The following is a 20,604-nucleotide window of genomic DNA, read 5'->3' on the forward strand; positions in this document are numbered from 1 at the left end:
TCATGCACCTGTGATATTCAGAGTTGGACTGTATTTCAAGAACTTTACAGAATTGGCATGGGCAATGAGACAGCATGCTGTGGAGAATAGGTTTAAGACTTATAGGCACAAGTTTGAAAAGACAAGAATCAATGTTGGGTGTGAGTACTACAAGTGCCCATGGTTTTTACATGCTACGAAAACTAGATTTGGAGCAATGTTCATGGTGAAAAGGCATAATGATTTGCATACTTGTGTTAGATTGCTGAAGAATCCTGAATGCACTGCAGAGTTCATTGCATGGAGATTTGGAAATGCTATCATTGACCATCCAGAGATTAATGTTAATTTCATACAATCTGAGTTGAGGAGAATGTATGGGATTAAGGTTGGCAAAACTAAACTTTACAGGGCAAAGAAAAAGGCTTTAGAAACAAAATGTGCAGATCATGAATCTAGTTATAGGCTTATTAGATCTTATGCGCAACAAATTCTTAGCAAGAAGCCACAATCATTGGCCCTGGTTAGCGTAATGAGATACAATGATAATGAGGCAACTACTCATTTTGACAAGTTTGTGCTATCATTTCCAACAGTTAGAGATGGCTTTAACAGTGGATGTAGACCTTTTATTGGCATAGATGGATGTCATTTAAAGGGTCCTTATAAGGGTATCCTTCTCTCAGCAGTAGCACTTGATGCCAATAATAGTATATTCCCACTTGATGCCAATACAGTTACTTAGACTTAGTTTCTAGGTCATTTAAAGACATTTATAGGGGATACAAGGCAATTGACCATCATGTGTGATCGCCAAAAAGGGATTCAGAATGCATTGGCACTTGAGTTTCCTAATGCTCATGTGAGATATTGTGGCAGACATATATTATCGAATCTAAAAGCTAAGCACCCTTTGTCTGATTTCAAAGCACAATTTTGGGCAGCCGCAAGAGCATCAAGCAAAAGGTCATTTGAAGAGGCTATGGAAGATGTGAAAAAAGCTGATGTTGCTGTTTACGAAACACTAAGAAAACTACCAGCAAAGTATTGGTCGCGACATGCATTCGATAACCAGTGCAAGACAGATCATGTCACCAATAACATGACAGAGTCTTTTAATGCATGGTTTGGAGTACAAAGAAACCTACCTATATTAACTATGCTGGAATGGATGAGAAAAAAGATAATGAAAAGGATGGTTAATAGAAGACAAAAAGCTCAAGCTTGGGAAACAACAATACCTGGAAGAATTTATGCAAAGATGATGAAGAATTTGCAAATAGGAAGTGCAAATCCAGTTTGTCGAGCAAGTGAATGGTTGTACGAAGTGGATGATAGGGTAGGACTTACATCGTTGACCTTGAACATCATGTTTGTGACTGTGGCTACTAGCAATTGAGTGGCGTTCCATGTGTCCATGCCATGCCTTGCATTCTACATGCAAAAAAGGATAATTCACAATTCATACATGGTTGGCTGAAGCAGGATAGTTACTTGGCCACATATTCTGGATTGATTTACCCGATTCCAGATAAAACATCATGGCCAATAGCTGATGGTGATGATATATTGCTACCACTACTCAGAAGGCCTCCTGGAAGACCAAAGAAAAATAGGAGGAGAGAAACTGATGAAGTGCCTGTAGAGAGAAGAAGATATAGAATGCAATGCAAGCACTGCAAAGAGTTCGGACACAACAAGAGAGGATGCCCTGTTAATCCTCAAAATGCGAACAAAAAGACTAGACATTATAAGGTAAAAGTAAATGCTTTTAAGAGAAGCTTCATTGTTGTAACTTTATATGAAAGCTATCACATGTGCTCCATATTATAACTATACTTATATGTTGTTTGTTTTTTGTTTTATTTGTTTTATCACAGAACAATCTGAAAAGTTATGTTTCCAGAACAGGAGCAAAATTGACAAGTAAGACACTTTACCTCATGCTCCAATGACATTTAGTTTGACTTTCATAGTAAAAGCACATGTACATTCAGCATGAATATTGTTTTATAATTACTTGAGAGTGTAAAGTTAGATAAATAGTATATCTTAGGTCCAAAAAGCAGTGTTGTTGCTGTGATTTTCATAGTGAAAGCACATGTATCTACCCGTTATTTTAGATTAATTTATATTGTAATATGACATAAATATTTTATTTCAGGTGTACAAGGCAGTGACAGTCATAGCCAGTCACATGAAAATATCCAAGTTTCAAAGAAAAAAGAAATGGTTAGTGAGGCTGGCATATCTGGTGCTAGAGAAGTAGTGAATATGCATATTACAGAGGGTGAGTCTACTGCTGTTTGGTTAGGGATGCAAGGGAAAAAGATAGTAACAGCTACTGGCATGATGCTGAAAAGGAATGATGGTGTAAAAATAGGTATTAAAAGGAAGGACAAAGGGAAGGCACCTGCCTTCCAACCATGGAGGGTAAGAGCCTATATCCATTTTTAATCTCACATCTAATTTATTTCAAGTATAAGTAACTATAACCATTGTAATGTCCTATTTTGGTATGCAGTGAATGCTGAACACTGGTGGATATATTGGCAGCAATATTTTTTATTAACAACTACTGAAGGTACACATCTAATTTTTAGACACCTTCCACAATGCCACTTTGAACCAGGTCCGGACAGCTTCATTTTGACCAAAGCAAAGTTTATTCTACTGATGAGTTGCTGTCATCTTTTGTTTTTTTTTGTGTGCTACAATTACAGCTTCAATCAATTAATTGTTTGCTTCTAAGTTATTTGGCAAGCAATAGGACTGGTTTGTGGTATTTTGTAAGTTGTTGGGCATGGTATACAGGCAATTGATAGGATACACCAACAATAGATTTTGTTTTTATTTTTTGGTTACTATAGCTTAAGACTATGTATATTGCTGCCAATGTGAATGTATGGATCAAAGACAACTGATATATCGAACTTATGTTTTGCTTTATTTAGCTTGCATTATAATATATGATAAACAAAACAATGAACAACATGAAAATCATGATTTGACACTTCTTCAATTGCTTCAGCACTGCTTCGATTTTGTTAAGTCTGTTAACAAGAGCACCCTGGTCATAAATATCAGTTTCATGGACATTGTGATGCACTGGTTGAAGTATGTGTGCTAATGCTCGAATTTCTTCTATCTCTTCCATGGATGGTGTCCACCATTTGAAGAATCCACACTTTGCAGTTCTAGAACAATTGTAGTATAATCGGTTTGGATTTGCTTCAGATTCTGAAATTTTTATTTCAGCTCTCAATCGACAGTAACAAAATTCATTATGAAACCTTATAAGACCACCATTGATGAAATTCTTCTTTGAGGGGGAATTTGATGAACTAGAAGCACTCCTCAATGCTGACATTTTTCTGCAATTTGAACTATATGTGTTGAATCATGGGATAGAGATGAAGTTTTGTAGTTAGCTGTCTGTGTATGTTTGTATGGTTAATAATAGCAATGATGAGCCATTGAAGTAGAAAAAGGTGCTGCAGTGTTTTATATATGTTCGAAGATGGTAGATTGGTAGTATAGAATGTGAAAATGAAAATGAGATAGTGCAGCTAAATTGATTTATAGCAAATTGGAGTCAACTTCACCTTTCTAAAAAAATGACCGTTGAAATTTGTAGCCGTTATGCCTGAAATTGGCTAATTCTCTCATTTTGGTTAAATAATGCCACGTGTGCCAACATCATTCTCTTTATTCAAAAGGATAATAAGGTAATTAAACACTTCATAATAAATATGACATTATTGTAATTATGAATGGATGGCTTGGGTTTCCTGACAATTCACTCGTTTAAATTCAAATAATGGGCAATATTGTCCATTTGCTTGGTTTTGGACGGCACTGTTAAGTTTGACAGGGAAATTGACGATTTTGGGTGCGCGGTGGGTATTGTTTAAACAAATGGGTGCGCGGCGAAAATTGTCGAAACATTTGGGGGCAGGGTGGAAATAACCCAAAATGAGGTGGGTAAAATTGAAATTAAATAATATGTAAGGATAATTTAGTAATTTAATACACAATTGAGAAAAATTTCTGCTGAACTGTTAAATCCCAGCCAAAAAGTGTTACTACTAAAAATGAGCGGATGATATATGGAAAAAAAGAAGCTTCATTTTAAATTAATGAACAAAAACAATTTAAAGATTTAAGAGATCTGATTTGTCGTTTCATTTCACTAAAATGTATTGATAGATAAAATTAGCTATTGGGTGTGTCTTATACTAAAATTAATCTTTCACGAAGTCCTTAGAAACAATAAAATACTATTACATAGCTCGGAAAGCGTTTGTATTAAGTTATAGAATTAGGTGTCTCTTGCGCATATGTCTTCCCATGAATAAAAGCGTTCGTATTAAGTTATGAAATGATGGATTATTGTGCCAAACAAACGGCTCTTTCCCTTTCAAAATTATTGTACGTATTTTGCAAGGAAACCTCCTCTATCTTTCTTCCAATTAATGTCCAGTTAAGACTTTCGTGTGTCCAATTAATGCCAATCGTTTTCGAATGTGTACAGGATAACAACTTGAAGACTTGAGAGGGCCAGCGTTAATTCAAAGTCAAGACTCAAGACTAGGTTATTACCCTGCAGGATTCTTGATAGTGAGGTAAAAAAAAAAAAAAAGGTTGAAGGAGATTAGGATTTAATGCTGAGTTTAGTTTTTATTCACCACTGAGTTAATGATTAGAATTTATTTTGTACTTTTTCTTTTATTTATCTTACCTAACAATTATTTATTGAGATTCTTGTCCAATTGAAAGATACTAGAGAAAAGGTTTTTAAAACTTTAGTTATTTTTATGTATAAAACAAAAAACTTTAATTATTTAGTTTCAAAAGAAAAAAAGGGTAATTTTTAGGGACCTCCCTTGAGGTTTGACCTATTAAGATTTAGATTGAAAATATGCCCCTAATTACAGAGACCTCCTCTGCCGTCTATACTCAGTTTCGTATATTGTCAGTATAAGAGGGTAAATTAGTAAAAGTGCATTTAAAATTGAAATAAGTAAAAAGCTAATTTGAAGATTAGCCCACTGAAACACTCAAAAAATCCCGATGAAAATCAGTTACCACTAACTAGAGGATGGATGAATGCTTGCTCTCTTTCATCAACCTAATTCATCACAAAACCATTTTCTCTTTCAATCAACCGAGGTCCACATGCACTCCTCATCTCTAAATGCTTTGAAGATGAAAAAAATCAGATTTTTATTGTCAAGTTCCGCAACTTTAGCTTAGATTTATTAACAAGAAAAGCATCGATGGTGCCCTAAGGGTGGTGTCAGGTGAAAATAGCTGACTATTCGGCGTCGGACATGACTGTTATTGACTTGAATTCAAAGAAGGTTAGTCTTTGAAACAATTTTGGATTTAATTTTTTTGTTTTAATATGTTTTATATTTTAAAATAAAATTGAAATTTTATTTCATTTTAATCATAGATTTTTTTTTTTTTTTTTTGAAAATGAAAATGGGCTGAAGTGTTGGAGAACGGTTGGCATTGTGTTGTTCATAAAAAAAAATGATATCAATTTGTTGATGTATTAGAGAAGACGCATGTTGTTTGTTACTTTCAGACCTTAGCTATATGGATTTGTCAAGTTAAGAACTAATCATAACATGTGTTGGAAATTAGTGATTTTTATGCGACTTCTTTGTCAAATGAAAATGGGTTAGCACTGTTATGAAGAATATGGATGCTATTTGGAGGAATTAACTTCTTAACATGTGCTTGAACTAAAAATGCCAATGCATATTAGAACTTAGTGAAGTTATATGCATTAATAATATTGGAAATAAGGGTTTGTTTGTGATGCTTTAAAGAAGCTGAAAAGGATATTGCTTGTGCTCCTTAATGTGGAGAATTTTTAGTTGCTTGATAAAAAAAAAAAAAAGCATTAGTGACAAATAAAATGAAGAAATTTTGGATGATGTTTGTGTAAAAGATTTAAATTATTTGTTTTACTGAAGCTGTACTGTGTTTTTATTTGTGATTTAACCATTAAAACGGCTCTGTAACATTGATTAGATGCTGCATGTGCCCTTTTTATAAAAAAAGAAGCAGTGGCATTCCTAAGTGGAGTAATGAGATGCTAAGATGGGAATGTATGACTTTTTAATTTTGTTCTTGCTTTAAACTATGACTATAAATCCTAAGTCTTCTAAAATGAAACTCAATTTTGCTTTTAATATGTAAAAAGGCATCATTGCCATTTTTAGGTGACTGATAATGCTTCAAATGAAAGTTGGCATTGGTTTGTCAAAATCTTTTGTTAAGCAGGGTGAAATGATTCAATTTGCATTGAATATGCGAAAGTTCCTAAGTGAATAACTTGTGGTCTCATGTTATTTTTTTTTAGATGATGCTCTTGTGGAGGTCGAAAAGGAAAAGAGAGTCTTTGTTAAAAAAAAAAAAAAGCAGGGAACAAATATGCCTTTCTATAATTGTCTTCCTTTTAACATGTATGTCAGGATTGGTGTGCATAAATGACCTTTATTGACTAAATAATTTAATCATGAACAAGTAAAAATTTATTTTTTTTAGTATTTTTCCTACTGATCATATGTGAATTGAATCAATTGTGTTGAAAATGTTGATCAAGGCAAAAAAGTTCTCAGCCTTTCCTACATTCGAAAATAGCAAGAAGGAATTTTGTAAGCCCAACTGAAAAAGATTGAGGTAACCTGTCTCTTCTTATTCTAGATTCTTTTTTTTTTCTTTGTTTTACTTCCCATTTCATCGTCAGCAAATCTAGTAATTGGCAGGAAATAATTGGAAGGTAAGAAGGCTGAATATGCTGAAAATTTGAAAAATAAGCTAGCTATACATCACAAAGAAATAGAAGAGAAAAGGGCAACGGTTGAAGTTAGTGGTGGAGATTGAATTCTTGAGTCAAAGGAGATGGTTGAAAAAATGGGTGTAACTAAGAGTACTTTAATGATCGATGGAATTAAACAAATGTTAACAATAGGTTGTTGTCTATTGAATATACCAAATTTGACTTTGAATTATTATATTATGTTAAATTTCTAAATTTTATTTCACTGTATAGTATTGCTAGCCCTAGTTTCCCTACGATTTTTTTTTCTTTTTACAGTTGATGAATATTTGATGTCAAATTTTTATTTCCCGAGGGTGTTAAAAGTGTAATGATTAATTTGATATTTAGCACTCAGGGTACTTAATTTTTAAATTTTATTCTACTGTATCCTATCGCTAGCCCTAGTTTCCTAGAAAATTTTTTTGCTTTTACAATTGATGAATATTTAATGTCCGGTCCTCGTTTCCCAAACGAGTTGAAGTGTAATGATTAATTTGAGTGTTAGCACTGAGGGTGTTTAGGTCTTTTGTCGAATCAATGGTATTTTTAACATATCACTGGTCAACTAACGGTCAAGGAAACTGAGTACACGGACATACTTTCTATCTAAATATCAATACATTAAACTTCAGGGGAGGTACCTAAAAGTTACCTAAATAAATATAATACCAGTCGTGCTTCGTTTTCTCTGATTGAACAAGATAGCGCAAGCATCTGATTCTGGTGGTTAAAGGACTTGGATCTAGTTTCTTAAATTGGGGGAAATTACAAGCAGAATATAAACTGTATTCAAGACCTCAATGAGACAACCATAAAATCATCTCATTCTGATTTGCATTTGTTTAACAAGAAGTATTTCTGAATATTGATGAAAATTTTCTTATATTTCTTATTTATCAGAGGTACAGTATTTAAGACTGATACACGTACAGCCTTTTGACATCATATCTGTATCCAGTGCAAAGAATATTGAAATAACAAAATTTCAAATACGAATTCTACAATCTTTAAGACCACCTTTGCCTAAAAACAGTAGAGCTATCATGCGTAAAGTTTTCATCACCATCATTTTATGACCCTGACATGTAAGTGTATCTCGTCTGCGCACCATCTACAAGCTCTATGATTTTTTCTGCACATTCAAAGAGATTATTATATCAATGTTCTAAGAAACTGATTTGTTAATCAGATAAAAGCTCGTAAGCTGGAAATGAGTCAGAACTAAAAGTCAAACCAACCTGTTAAAAACCCAATTATAGGTATGGATTCCAATTGTTTTCCAGAGCTTTCAAGCCTTTGCCTGAAATAAATAGCGTCATGTTATTTCTTAGAAACTCAGCAGACTAAAATAGGATTCATGGCTGCACAAACAGTTTGAGAGTATATCTAGAGCTTGTCCAAAAAGAACTTCTGCAATGTCCAATCTCTTCTATCAAAAGAAAACAGAATTAAACTATGTAATTTCTAAAGTATCTACATACCTGGTGTACTTGCTAAAGAATGGGTCTCTCATGAGGTAAAGTGCCCACAGAAGTTTCCTTCTTTTCAACTGAATCAAACACTAAATATGTTTTAGCATGCAAAAATAAAAGTTTCCAAATACTAAAGTGCCGGGATTCACAGCAAGAATTAATGAACCAGGTGTGAAAAGCATATCTGAGTAATTATCAGAGGAACTCTAACCTCATCCTTTTCAGATGTGGAAAGATGAAACGTTTGTTCTTTTCCCGCATGCCTTGACCTAGTAGCTAATGATAGAAAGCCTAACCCCGTAAAATCCACAGCCAAGGAAAGAAACCAGGGAATCCATGATCGAATTCCATATTTTCTGATAAATAATACATAAATAAGGGGTCTTGTGATAAAGAGCACTTCTCCCATAACAAATAAAGCTCCAATAGTGCCCTTTGCAGACAATAGTTTCGAAAGGGTTGGCCTCTCAACCATCGGAGCTGTTAAAAACAAAAGAATGCCAAGTATTAGTGGAATAAACAATGCCAAGTCTTAGTGGAGTTATCTCATGAATTGTGACAAGTTGACATATGCATTATGAAATCTTAAGCAGCTGATAACCAGGAGGCTCCATTATTGCTTGCTGATGCTGAATCCTCTGCTACCACACTGGCTCAGAAGCCGTCCTAGCATTTTCTCCAAATCTGTTCAAAGCAGATAATGCCCTTCCTTCTAGATTCCAAGAGTTGTGTCCATAATTATTTTGCAAGTAATCATGCCTCTGATTCCCTCCAGGCTTTCCACTTTGGACAGCCTCAAATGTTAAGCTGAGATTTGGAATCATCTGAAGGCATTTCAACATTCAATGTCTCCCCTCCATGCAGAAGCATCTTGTATCCACTGTTCTGAAACAGAGCTAACCTAACTAATACCCTGAATTACAATGAATACACTGTAAGGCAATAAACAGATGCCAACGGATGTTTATTACCTAATAAAAGAAGATAAAGAGCCACAAGCACTAGATTACCAATACTGCTTACTTGGTGGCTTCAGTAATAGCAATGAAATTCCATTTTTTCTTATCACCATAGTAATGTTGTGCTACAACTTCAACCAATGTTTCCAAGTCCTTCAGAGCAGAAATACACAATGAATAAGGGAATGAATGAGGCTCTGGGGAAACTGAACCCTTTTGACTTGGAATCATTTCGATTATATGTTCGTAGATAGCAGTGATTATTCCCAAGAAAGTAGTAACTGCAAAAGATTAACAAATTTTCACACGAGTAAAAGAGCGATGACCCAAAAAAGGGAAAAAGTGTTCATAGTTGGTTGATTGGCAAGAAATATAAGAAATCAATCTAATGCTTTCCGGTAAAAGAGAGAGAGAGAGATGCGGACAATAGCTAAAACTCAAGAAGAAGAAAGAAAGCCCTATGTTCTACCCAGCTAGAAGTAAACAAATGTTACCAAAGTTTCACAAAACCTGCTTCTGGTCCTATCTCTGACTCAGAAAACCGTTCTGGAAGGCCATGTCAATCCCTGTACAATAATTCCAATAAAGAATTTAAGTGAGTCCTTGGTACATCCAAGCATAATGAAAACAGTGAAGCAAGACCCATTTAGCAAATTCTCTCGAAACCAGGTCAATAATAATTCCACTAGACAATCAACAAAACAACAATTAAAGCGATAGAAATAGTCAATAAAAGCAACAAATACTAAGTAGAAACATACACATTGATTAAGTGATAACATCAAAACAAGCAGCAGCAATAGTAGCAACAAATTCATTATTGTCAATAACAATTGAAGAAATAAAGCTAAAGTTCAATTTAAAAATTCATCAAAATTTAGTTTGCTTTAAACCGCGCAAAAAGTACAAGTTCTTAATGAAGAAACAGCACAATCTTACACATAATTGATGAATAAATAGATATAAAAAAAGAGAAAAAAAACTTACATTGGCAAGAGACTCTAAGGAGTGAACATAGTCTCTATTTCTTCTTACCCATCTCTTGTAAGCATCCATAGCTTTACAAACTCTATCAAGACAGAGAAAAAGACTCGGCTTTCGAAAGCGCCGAGTCCAAACCCAAACTCTTAACTTCGTCAAGCTTAAATCCTTGGTGGTTTTGGACCAGACCCAGATGACCAAATACAAAATTAATCTAGCCCTAATTTGGATTTGATTTTGTCGTTTAGAAAAGCTCCAATGAAACGACGAGATACGCAGAGAGAGGGGGGAGAGCGAGGGAGAAAAAGAGAGGAGTGTGAGAGTGTGGTGAGGTGCTCTCAATTTACCTTCGGCTAAAAATGGATAATCAAATCGGAACCGTTGAATGGGCCGAAAGCTTAGTTGTCTCTGACCATTAATGAGCTCGGAGATCAAGTGGTGCATGATATCCACGTGGATGGTTTCGATCTTGTCCTATGTTTGTCGTGAAGTTTTATAAAAATACTGAAATCTAGCTTTGTAGTCGTGGGGCCTGGGCTCGTGGCCGCTGGCCGCTGTCATCACGTAACAAACACCAGATGAAAGGATTGGAAAATGAACTAAGTGGAAACGGCGTCGCATCTCTTAATTTATTTCACTTTGTATTTGTTATTTAGGGACAATTTCGTGATTGTCATTTTTGTACCCTTGTGATATATTTGATTTTTTATTTTCGGACGGGTACGTGTGAAATTTTATTGAGAAGAAGCAAAGGGCTATTATTATTTTCGTCAAGTTACCCGACGTTTTCACATCTCTGTTCTTCTAGGGTTTTGCAAATTTCTGAAATTTCTGCAAATCTTGAACCGTGCAACTGACTCTAGAATTCGGGTAACTTGTACCTCTCAGACTTTGTCTATTCGCTTATATCGTTTTTGATCTTATAATTCTTTTGGATTCAATGTAATCGACGATTTTTTTTTTTTTGGCAATTTCTTATTGATGTCACCTTTTTGGTTGGTTTTTATATTTGAAATCATGCTTGGTAGGTATGGAATTTTCGTTCATATTGACTTAGCAAATTCTTATCAACCATATGTGGTGGATTCATGTCCAAACAGTCTTAACCTTGTCCCTTTTATGAAATTTTGAAACGTGGTTGTCTTGTAACATTCATTCCTATTGAAGTAATTTTCAATGCAGTGGAGGGTTAGAGCTTCTTTGTGATTCGGTAAAGGTCCATAATGTTGATGTTGTTCCACCAAAATGATCACAGAAGGTAAATATGTTTTCTTAACAATGGAAAGGAGATTCTGTGTGATCTAATGCTCTCCCTTACTTTCAGTTGATTATGAAAGATTTGCTTTCTTGGGACGGCACCAATTTGATCAAGGAGAGGTCTGAAATGTTCATGAAAGGAGATTCTGTGTAAGTTATAAGCTGCTCATCGAAATTGATTGGCAAGTTTTGAATTTGTACTTGCACTAATGCGGGTTTTGTTATTCTTAAATCTTAATACAGCCTTCAAGGGAACGAGTGTTACTTAAAATCTTATTTGGGTTGGGTTGTCAATTGTCATGCAGGACCCATCTGAAATTGATTTCTATCCCATTTTTTTGAGCTTCTGACATTGTTTCTTTATAGCCCTCGTAGTTTCTTAATCTCGTATATATCTTTTTGTTCAAATTGACGAGATATATTTTTATGTATGTGCAAGCTCTGATTTTTATTTAATCATCACTTGTATTGTAAAGAAATTGATGGATAATTACCCGTACAATAATAACAACCCATACCCTTATAATGGTTATCAGCCACCTCCTCCAATTTACGGACAGCCTCCACCGCCTGGTGGTGCAGATCCATATCACCAATCTCCATATCCATATGGAGGAGGACCAGCTTACCCATACCAACCATCTGCATGTCCTCCCCCACAAGCAACACAACCATCTCATTCATTGCCATTAGATTATCAGTACCAGTTGCATTCTCATTCCGGGCCCCTTCTATATCCATATGAACACCCTGCTCCTGTTTCATCATCTATACCCCAAACCCCTCAACATTCTAGTAGCTTTGAATACTTTCCGCACCCTTACCCATATGCCCAAGCCCAATCTAGTCAGGATCATTATCCCTTTCCCGAAACTACTGCTCAATTGCCATCTGGAGTCAGTACTTTCCTTGATCGTCTTGGCAAGGATAGATTGAGTTCTGGAAGAGTTTTTTCATCAGCACAGCCTGCGAATGCTAGAGACGATAATCTATCCGGTCAAGACTCTTTTGTCCAGGATAAGTTGAGTTCTGGAAGAGTTTTTTCCCGTCCGCATCACGAGAATGTTGTAGACAATGATCTTTCTGGCTCAGATCAACGCGTCCAGGATAGATTGGACTCTGTAAGAGTTTTCTCGTCATCTCATAGTGAGAATGCTAGGGATAATAGTCCGGCTTACCCACCTTTGTACCCATCTTTGGAGGAGCATTTGGGTAATTTGCATCTTTCTTCTAACAATAATGAGAATAATTACCAGCCGAGTGCCCCAGCAGTACCACCAGCACCTTCTGTACCATCGTTGCTTGATTCCCCTCTAACTCCTCAGGGTTCAACTTTGAGCAGTCCTGGTGGTTTTTATGGGTACCCCAATGATTCTTTCTCAAGTTATCCTGAAAGAGCTTATTTGGGCATGATTGATTCATCTAATCATCTTGTTTACGCCCACTCGGACTCATTTAATGGTCAGAATATGCAGATTGTGCCATCAACTAAAGGGTCTTTGAAGGTTTTACTCTTACATGGAAATTTAGATATTTGGATATATTCTGCAAAGAATCTTCCCAACATGGATATGTTTCATAAGACTTTAGGGGGTATGTTTAATTCACAAATGAACACCAAGATCACTAGCGATCCATATGTTACAATTGCAGTAGCCGGTGCTGTAGTTGGAAGGACTTTTGTGATTAGCAATTCCGAAGATCCTGTTTGGCAGCAACACTTCTATGTCCCTGTTGCACACTCTGCTGCAGAAGTCCACTTTTTTGTTAAAGACAGTGATGTTGTGGGGTCAGAATTGATAGGAACTGTGGCAATTCCAGTGGAACAGATATACTCTGGTGGAAAAGTTGAAGGAACTTATCCAGTCCTGAATGGTAGCGGGAAACCATGTAAGCCTGGTGCGACCTTGACACTTTCAATACAGTACACCCCGATGGAGAGGCTGAGCTTTTATCACCGTGGAGTGGGGGAAGGTCCTGATTATAATGGTGTTCCAGGAACATATTTTCCTCTTAGGAAGGGTGGTAAAGTGACCCTTTATCAAGATGCCCATGTTCCTGATGGGTGCCTTCCACACCTAGGGCTTGATAGGGGAATGTCTTATGTACATGGGAAGTGTTGGTATGACATCTGCAATGCAATAAGTCAGGCACAACGTTTAATTTACATTACAGGGTGGTCAGTTTGGCACAAAGTTAAACTGGTTCGGGATGCTAGTCCTGCGTTAGATTGCACCCTTGGGGAACTTCTAAGATCAAAGTCCCAGGAAGGAGTGAGAGTGCTGCTTCTTGTTTGGGATGACCCTACTTCGAGGAGTATTTTGGGTTATAAAATGGTAAGCAACACATCTTATTTTTCCATTGGAGTTCTGCATAGCTTATGGGATTATGGTTACTATGTAGACAGTATACTGTATGTATGATTCACTTGCTTTACTCTCAGTTAAATTTTAACATTTCAAGTATGATTTTACAGTTCTGAATTACAAAATTTCTTGTGAAGGGAAAGATAATAGCTGCCAATGGTGTAAAGTTTTTTACAAGTATGTTTGGTGTCTTGTTGGATTGATGTTTGTGGTGACGATGGTAAAAGAACTAAAAGGAAGCCTAGTATTCATGGCTTTGAGGGGATTATACCTGGGCTGATGAGCAATGAAATGAAATGTCAATCATCCTAGTTTGTTTGATTTAATATGTAAGGGGTCCTTTTCAGAAAATGATAATTTGATTAATGCAATTTAGATTACACTTACGTGCCATTTTGAAGTGTGTGTCGTAAAAGTGACATTTTGAAGTCTGTCGTAAAATTGTACTGTATCAAGTGTGGACATAGGATTTATTTTTACAAAAAAAGAATATGTCCCTAAGCCTGGTCGGAAATAGATGTTTAATATACTAAAGTAAACAGTGATGCATACTTTTTTTTTTTTAAGTGTGTGTGTGAGTGTGTAAGTTAGGTGCTTGTACGGTTAGTCCAGCTGATGCTCAATTAGCTTTATATGTTCAACTTTATCCATGATTGCTGAGATTTCGGTGCCGTGCTCCTCTAAGCATTTCTTGAATTTTTCTTACATATTACATGCCATGATCATTATTTTCTATAGATCTTCCTTGGAGATGGCTTTCAAGCACACCCCTTTTCGTTATCTCATGCAGGATGGAGTTATGCAAACCCATGATGAGGAAACACGTCGTGTTTTCAAGCACTCGTCTGTGAAGGTGCTACTTTGTCCCCGCATTGCTGGAAAACGACATAGTTGGGCCAAACAAAAGGTTGGGTGAAAATAACCATTTTCCTTTCTTAAATAATAATTATACTTGTCATTTTCTTGTCAAGTGCTATTTTTATCTCCTCAACACATAGTTGCTAGGGTATCAGTCTTGATTTTTATTATATCATTTTGTGGTGCTTCTCGATTTTTGGAAATAGGGAGAACATGACATGCTCATCAACCACACACTAAATGTTGGTGGCGGATATAAGCATGGAGGTGTTTTGTTATGAAGAATATTTTAGAAAAAGAAATTCATGAATCGTGATGTATGTTAAAGCTAGTTAGTGCTTTCTTCTTCTTCATTCAACTTGTTATGTCTGGCAATCTGATTAATTGCCTTGCTGGAATTTTCCCATGACCCTCCACACAACGCTTAATTGCTAAGAGCATTATCCCATCCAATTATCCTAAATGACTTTGGGAATGAGGAATTTATCAGGCTGCACTCTCAAATGAAATTTTTGAGAAAGGAAAAAAGAAAATTATCATCTCTTCAGTTTAGTTAAGTGAGCTTTAACCATCCCCAACATAACTTTTCCTTGACTTGTTGCCTCAATGAAGTTCTTTGATTGAGTTCTAATCAGGCAAGGGAGAGTTGCACTGTAACATGTTAAAGTTATATTATTGTTTTGTTTGCTCAGAGCATATTATTTTATCCAGTACCATTTTTTTCATTTTCTGTGAAAAATATGCATTTGAGTTTTTCTTTCTTCTCTGTTATCAGGAAGTTGGAACAATCTACACGCACCATCAGAAAACAGTAATTGTAGATGCTGATGCTGGTTATAATAGAAGGAAAATCATTGCTTTTGTTGGTGGCCTTGATTTATGTGATGGGCGATACGATAATCCACATCATCCTCTTTTTAGGACATTACAGACACTGCATAAGGACGACTATCACAATCCTACTTTCACGGTAACTTTAAACCTTTATTTTTCTTGGTAATTTGTGTTAAATCAATCCATAAGGCATGTCTAGACAACATAAACAAACTTTTTACATTTTGTTTTATGAATAAAGAAAAGAACTTTTTACATTTTGTTTTATGAATAAAGAAAAGAATATATGTACAGAGTTTAACAGCTTTCAGTTCATGAAACTGCTAAATTTGGTGGTTAAAAGTCATTTAACCAAGTGATGTATCATCTTTTTTTTCTTTTCTTACAATGCAGTCCACCTTTTCACATTCTAAATTAAATGAATCTTGGTATTTGGAGAATTGAACCAATGACTTCTTGGGCCAAGCCAACTGGGCTATCTCCTTGGGGACAAGCCATATTATTATCTTCTAATTATCGAGCTCTGTTGTTTATTTGAGCAGGGTAATACTACTGGTTGCCCACGAGAACCATGGCATGACTTGCATTCAAAAATTGATGGTCCAGCGGCATATGATGTTTTAACGAACTTTGAGGAGCGTTGGCGAAAGGCTTCAAAACCTCATGGGATTAAGAAACTGAAGTCCGGGGATGATGCTTTGCTTAGGATAGAAAGAATTCCAGGCATTATAGGCATCTCTGATGCTCCTTCTGTTAGAGAGAATGATGCTGAATCTTGGCATGTTCAGGTAGTTTACCACTGATCATTACCCGGATGTAAGATGTCTTAAGGGTGGGGTGGAGCTACTTTGTAGGTTATATGATATCTTGCTTTACATGGTCAAGAATAGTTGAACATAAAATCATGGATTAGATATAATGTGCTTTTTGTATTCCACGAGTGGTAATATGATTGTTTGGTATGGTATTCCTTTGCAGATTTTTCGTTCAATTGATTCAACTTCTGTTAGAGGCTTCCCAAAGGATCCTAAGGAAGCTACGAGCAAGGTAAGAAAAGGCTTGGCGATTGATTATACTTTATTTATGGCTTTCAATATCTGCTTTTATTGTCTTATTTGTATATTGCGTGTAAGTTGATTGGTTACTCTGTTGGAACAGAATCTGGTGTGTGGTAAGAATGTGCTCATTGACATGAGCATACATACAGCATATGTGAAGGCCATTCGTTCTGCTCAGCATTTTATTTATATAGAGAACCAATACTTCATTGGGTCCTCATATAATTGGAGTTCATATAAAGACTTAGGTGAGCATATTTATTTTTCATTTGAAGATTTCATCTTGATAACAGTGGCTTGCTTCATAATTGCACTAGACTACAGAAAAAAACCATTATAAGATGTTACTCCTCTACTTGCAGTTATATTTTTAATATTTTTGTGGCACCATCTCTTTATATATTCCTTAGTGTGATATTGTATAATTTGTTGATGGTGCCTAGATGGGCATATGACTAAAAAAATAGTGTTTCTTAATAGTGTTAGTATGAAGTTGTCGTTTTGATTTCCTCACTGAATGCAGAACTATAAGCTTGTTTTCCTTTTTCAGGTGCTAATAATTTGATTCCGATGGAAATTGCTCTCAAGATTGCTGATAAGATCAGAGCACATGAGCGATTTGCTGCCTATATAGTTATTCCAATGTGGCCGGAAGGCGTTCCAACTGGTGCTGCTACACAAAGAATTTTATTTTGGCAGGTTTGCTTCAGCTATAAATTTGTCAATTAAATATCATTGTTCAGCCTTGAACTGAGGATTCATATGATGATGCCTTAAATTTAATTGTAATCTAATTCATTTCTTAAAGCTTCAAGGAGGGCAAACTTTTAACAGTCACCAAATTGGTTTACAGTAGTGTGATTAAGCATTTAATCAAGCAATATCTTTTTTAAAGAAAAATTTTGTACCTGCGAAATTGATAATATAGTGGTAGTGCTTATGCATGTGGTTTTCATACTTCCTTCGCAATGCTTTCTTGAGAAAATGTTAAGTACTTTAGTAAAAAATGTATGATTGTCTTTACTGTCTTAGCATTACTTTGAACACACCTTTATTATTTTTTACTATCATTTGTTTGTAGAAATTAATAGCCTCTTAGTTTGTAGAAATTAAAAATCAACTTGCATAACTCTCCATCATAATCCTATTTTAGTCCATTGAAGTGTAGACCTGAGAAATGGGCATTCAAGGGACCATAACTACCATATAGCTTTTTGTACTGGCAGAGTGCTTCAAGTTATTAATCTTAAATTATCATCGATTGCTGCAGCACAAAACTATGCAAATGATGTATGAGACAATCTACAAGGCATTAGTTGAGGTGGGGCTTGAGGGTGCATTCTCACCGCAGGACTATTTGAACTTTTTCTGTCTGGGCAATCGTGAGGTCATTGATCAAACTGATACTTCATTGTCTGGAAATCCAACAGCTCCGAACACTCCTGAGGTATTCATAAGTAAAATTTTCTTTGGCACTAATGGGACTTACCCTTTCTGTTTTGATGTGAGAAATCTCTGGGTTTCAAATAACTATATGTATGTATCTTAGCTGTAATAGAGTGTGGTGATTGCCCTTTTCAGCTTTATTTTTCTGTGAGTAGTTTCAGACATCTGACACCGCAGAACCTTAAAATTCTCTTATTATATAGTACCGTCATTTGTGTGTGTGAACGCTCCAACTGGATATGCACAAATAAATAAAATGTTTTTGGCATTTTCTAGGCCCTAAGTAGGAAGAGTGGACGATTCATGATTTATGTTCATTCAAAAGGGATGATTGTTGATGATGAGTATGTGATACTGGGGTCTGCAAACATCAATCAGCGCTCCATGGAGGGCACAAGAGACACAGAGATTGCAATGGGAGCCTACCAACCTGAATATACTTGGGCTAGACTGAAACATCATCCTTATGGACAGGTAATTTATATTTGGATAGAAGTTATTTTTCAGTGTTTTTCAATTATTGAAGGAGCCATTCAATAAAGAAATTAATTTCTGTATACCTTTTCTTCCCCAAAATAGTTTAATTTAAGGTCAAAATGTTGATGATTGATTCACCAATTTATCTAAACTTTAGAAACACCCATGAAACTTATACAATGTTCTCCAAATAGTATCATTTCTACTTTAAAAAGAAAAAAAAGCAGGAAAATTCATTTTTGCATGTACTTCCAAAGGAATTGCACCACACTAGTGCAAATTTGTATTTGACATGCACCTCTTTTTTGCTACTTTTCATTTGGTAGATCTATGGATATAGAATGTCGCTATGGGCAGAACATCTTGGATACATTGAGGACTGCTTCGGACAACCCGAGACTCTGGAATGTGTAAGAAAGGTTAGATCAGTAGGCAATAATAACTGGCAGCAGTTTGCTGCAGATGATCAATCTGAAATGAGGAGCCACCTTATAAAGTACCCAGTTGAAGTGGATCGAAAAGGCAAGGTGAGGCCAATTCCAGGATATGAAACATTCCCAGACGTGGGAGGAAACATAGTTGGCTCATTTTTTGCAATTCAGGAGAATCTTACCATTTGAACAGTTACTGGAAGTTAACAAGGTAAATAGTAAGAGATACATACAAATTTTGACATGTGTCATCAAAAACCCATGTTGATGTATAGCTTCCGACTCCCTATGGGTATTAACATAGTTTGATAATCCCCTGATTTTGTAAATAAGTAGATATACAGTTAGAAAATCATGTGCCTGTCTATTTGATTTTTAACTTTTATTTCCATTTTTGCATCTAATTAATGGCCCTTTGGCTTTCAATATTATTGTGGGTATTTGCAAGGAAACCTCCTCTACCTTCCTTCCAATTAAGACTTCTTGTGTCCAGTTACTGTCAATTCTTTTTGAACGTGTAAAGGATAGCAACTTGAAGACTTGAGAGGGGCCAGCGTTTATTAAAAGTCACGTACAGGGACTGGGAATGGCCCTGTTCCTGAAGTATGAACTGACGTCCTGTCCGGTGTCCCCTTGCCTATTCATTATACAAACAAAAATTGAAATTAGGCCATTTAGATTAAAGACAAGACGGAATGGAAATATGGGATCGTTAATTATTATAGCTCTGACCCATCTAATTTGCAAATGGTTCTTTCCCTTTCAATATTATCGTACGTATTTGCAAGGAACCCTCCTCTCTCTCTTCTTGCAATCAAGACTTTTGCGTATCCAATTACCGTCAACTGTTTTTGAATGTGTAAAAGAATATAACTTGAAGACTTGAGGGCGCCAGCGTTTATTAGAAGTCAAGACTTGATTAGCCAGCAGGACTATTGATGGTGTGGGAAAGAAAAAAAGATGAAAGGCGCTGGGTATGAGATTTATAAAACTTTAATTATTTCATAAAATTGTTTTATTTTTCTTTCGCCATCACGTTAGGGATTATCGCAAATGACCCATTTTATTTTCACCTCTACGTAGGTCAGTAGGGTCACTGGAAATCAACTGTTGTCTCTTTTTTTCTCACTTATTGAGGAATATGGAGGATTAAACAAAACTCATCAATGACCTAAAATATATTATGAATATCTAGATTTTTTTGTATCCACATGACGTGTGGAAATACGACATTCTCTCCAAAAATAGACAGACATTTCACATTTATTACAAATAAATATTATGTTGGCCAAATGTTTTCTCCTCATTTTTCTCTTTTCCATCAATAATAATTTTTTTCATGACCTCATCCTTGATAAAACCCACGACCATATCTACAACTATGTCAACGGTTAATAATAATCTTGCTGAGAAATTATTTCTAATTAATTTTTTTGTGGTGCTTCTAATGATACCACATAATAACCTTTTTACCTTTATTTTGTTCCCAATAAATCTCAAAACTCCTTACAAATATGCACCATTACACATGATATCTTTTTCTTCCGTTTATTAGCTTTATAGAATTTTGTTATAAAAGGTGGGTAGCACACATAACATGTGCAGCCTCGCGCATTAGACTATTTTTTCTAACTTTATACAATTAAAG

The 20,604-nt window shown here is 35.6% G+C and overlaps 1 protein-coding gene, 1 long non-coding RNA gene and 1 pseudogene across 4 annotated transcripts; 2 read left to right on the forward strand and 1 right to left on the reverse strand.

Moving 5' to 3' along the window:
- The first annotated feature begins 4,989 nt into the window (after positions 1-4,989).
- LOC127901458 (uncharacterized) lies at positions 4,990-7,865 on the forward strand. The gene is made up of 3 exons (XR_008053615.1): positions 4,990-5,342; positions 6,599-6,675; positions 7,720-7,865. It is a non-coding gene; the product is annotated as an uncharacterized LOC127901458 (long non-coding RNA).
- Positions 7,681-10,782, reverse strand: LOC102614603 (peroxisome biogenesis protein 16-like; annotated as a pseudogene).
- A 33-nt stretch (positions 10,783-10,815) lies between these two features.
- LOC102614125 (phospholipase D beta 2-like) lies at positions 10,816-19,387 on the forward strand. 3 transcript variants are annotated; one of them, XM_006491936.4, is made up of 13 exons: positions 10,816-11,099; positions 11,412-11,487; positions 11,554-11,636; positions 11,730-13,822; positions 14,643-14,759; positions 15,486-15,680; positions 16,087-16,332; positions 16,523-16,591; positions 16,703-16,850; positions 17,153-17,301; positions 17,873-18,049; positions 18,325-18,522; positions 18,852-19,387. In XM_006491936.4, the coding sequence occupies exons 4-13, from the start codon at positions 11,969-11,971 to the stop codon at positions 19,143-19,145; spliced, it is 3,447 nt and encodes a 1,148-aa protein (XP_006491999.2). In that variant the 5' UTR covers positions 10,816-11,099; positions 11,412-11,487; positions 11,554-11,636; positions 11,730-11,968; the 3' UTR covers positions 19,146-19,387. The 3 variants fall into 3 exon arrangements, with proteins under 3 accessions (XP_006491999.2, XP_052294782.1, XP_052294783.1); XM_052438822.1 differs by lacking the exon at positions 10,816-11,099 and having other exon boundaries at positions 11,397-11,487; XM_052438823.1 differs by lacking the exons at positions 10,816-11,099; positions 11,412-11,487; positions 11,554-11,636 and adding an exon at positions 11,510-11,525.
- Positions 19,388-20,604: the final 1,217 nt, after the last annotated feature.

Source organism: Citrus sinensis, chromosome 3 (assembly GCF_022201045.2).
Source record: "Citrus sinensis cultivar Valencia sweet orange chromosome 3, DVS_A1.0, whole genome shotgun sequence".
Lineage (NCBI taxonomy): Eukaryota > Viridiplantae > Streptophyta > Magnoliopsida > Sapindales > Rutaceae > Citrus > Citrus sinensis.

Coding starts and splice junctions, on each gene's coding strand:
- LOC102614125 (XM_006491936.4), top strand. CDS start 11,969: ATGGATAATTACCCGTACAATAATAACAACCCATACCCTTATAATGGT. Junction 14,760..15,485: donor ATAGTTGGGCCAAACAAAAG/GTTGGGTGAAAA, acceptor CTCTGTTATCAG/GAAGTTGGAACAATCTACAC. Junction 16,592..16,702: donor CTAAGGAAGCTACGAGCAAG/GTAAGAAAAGGC, acceptor CTGTTGGAACAG/AATCTGGTGTGTGGTAAGAA.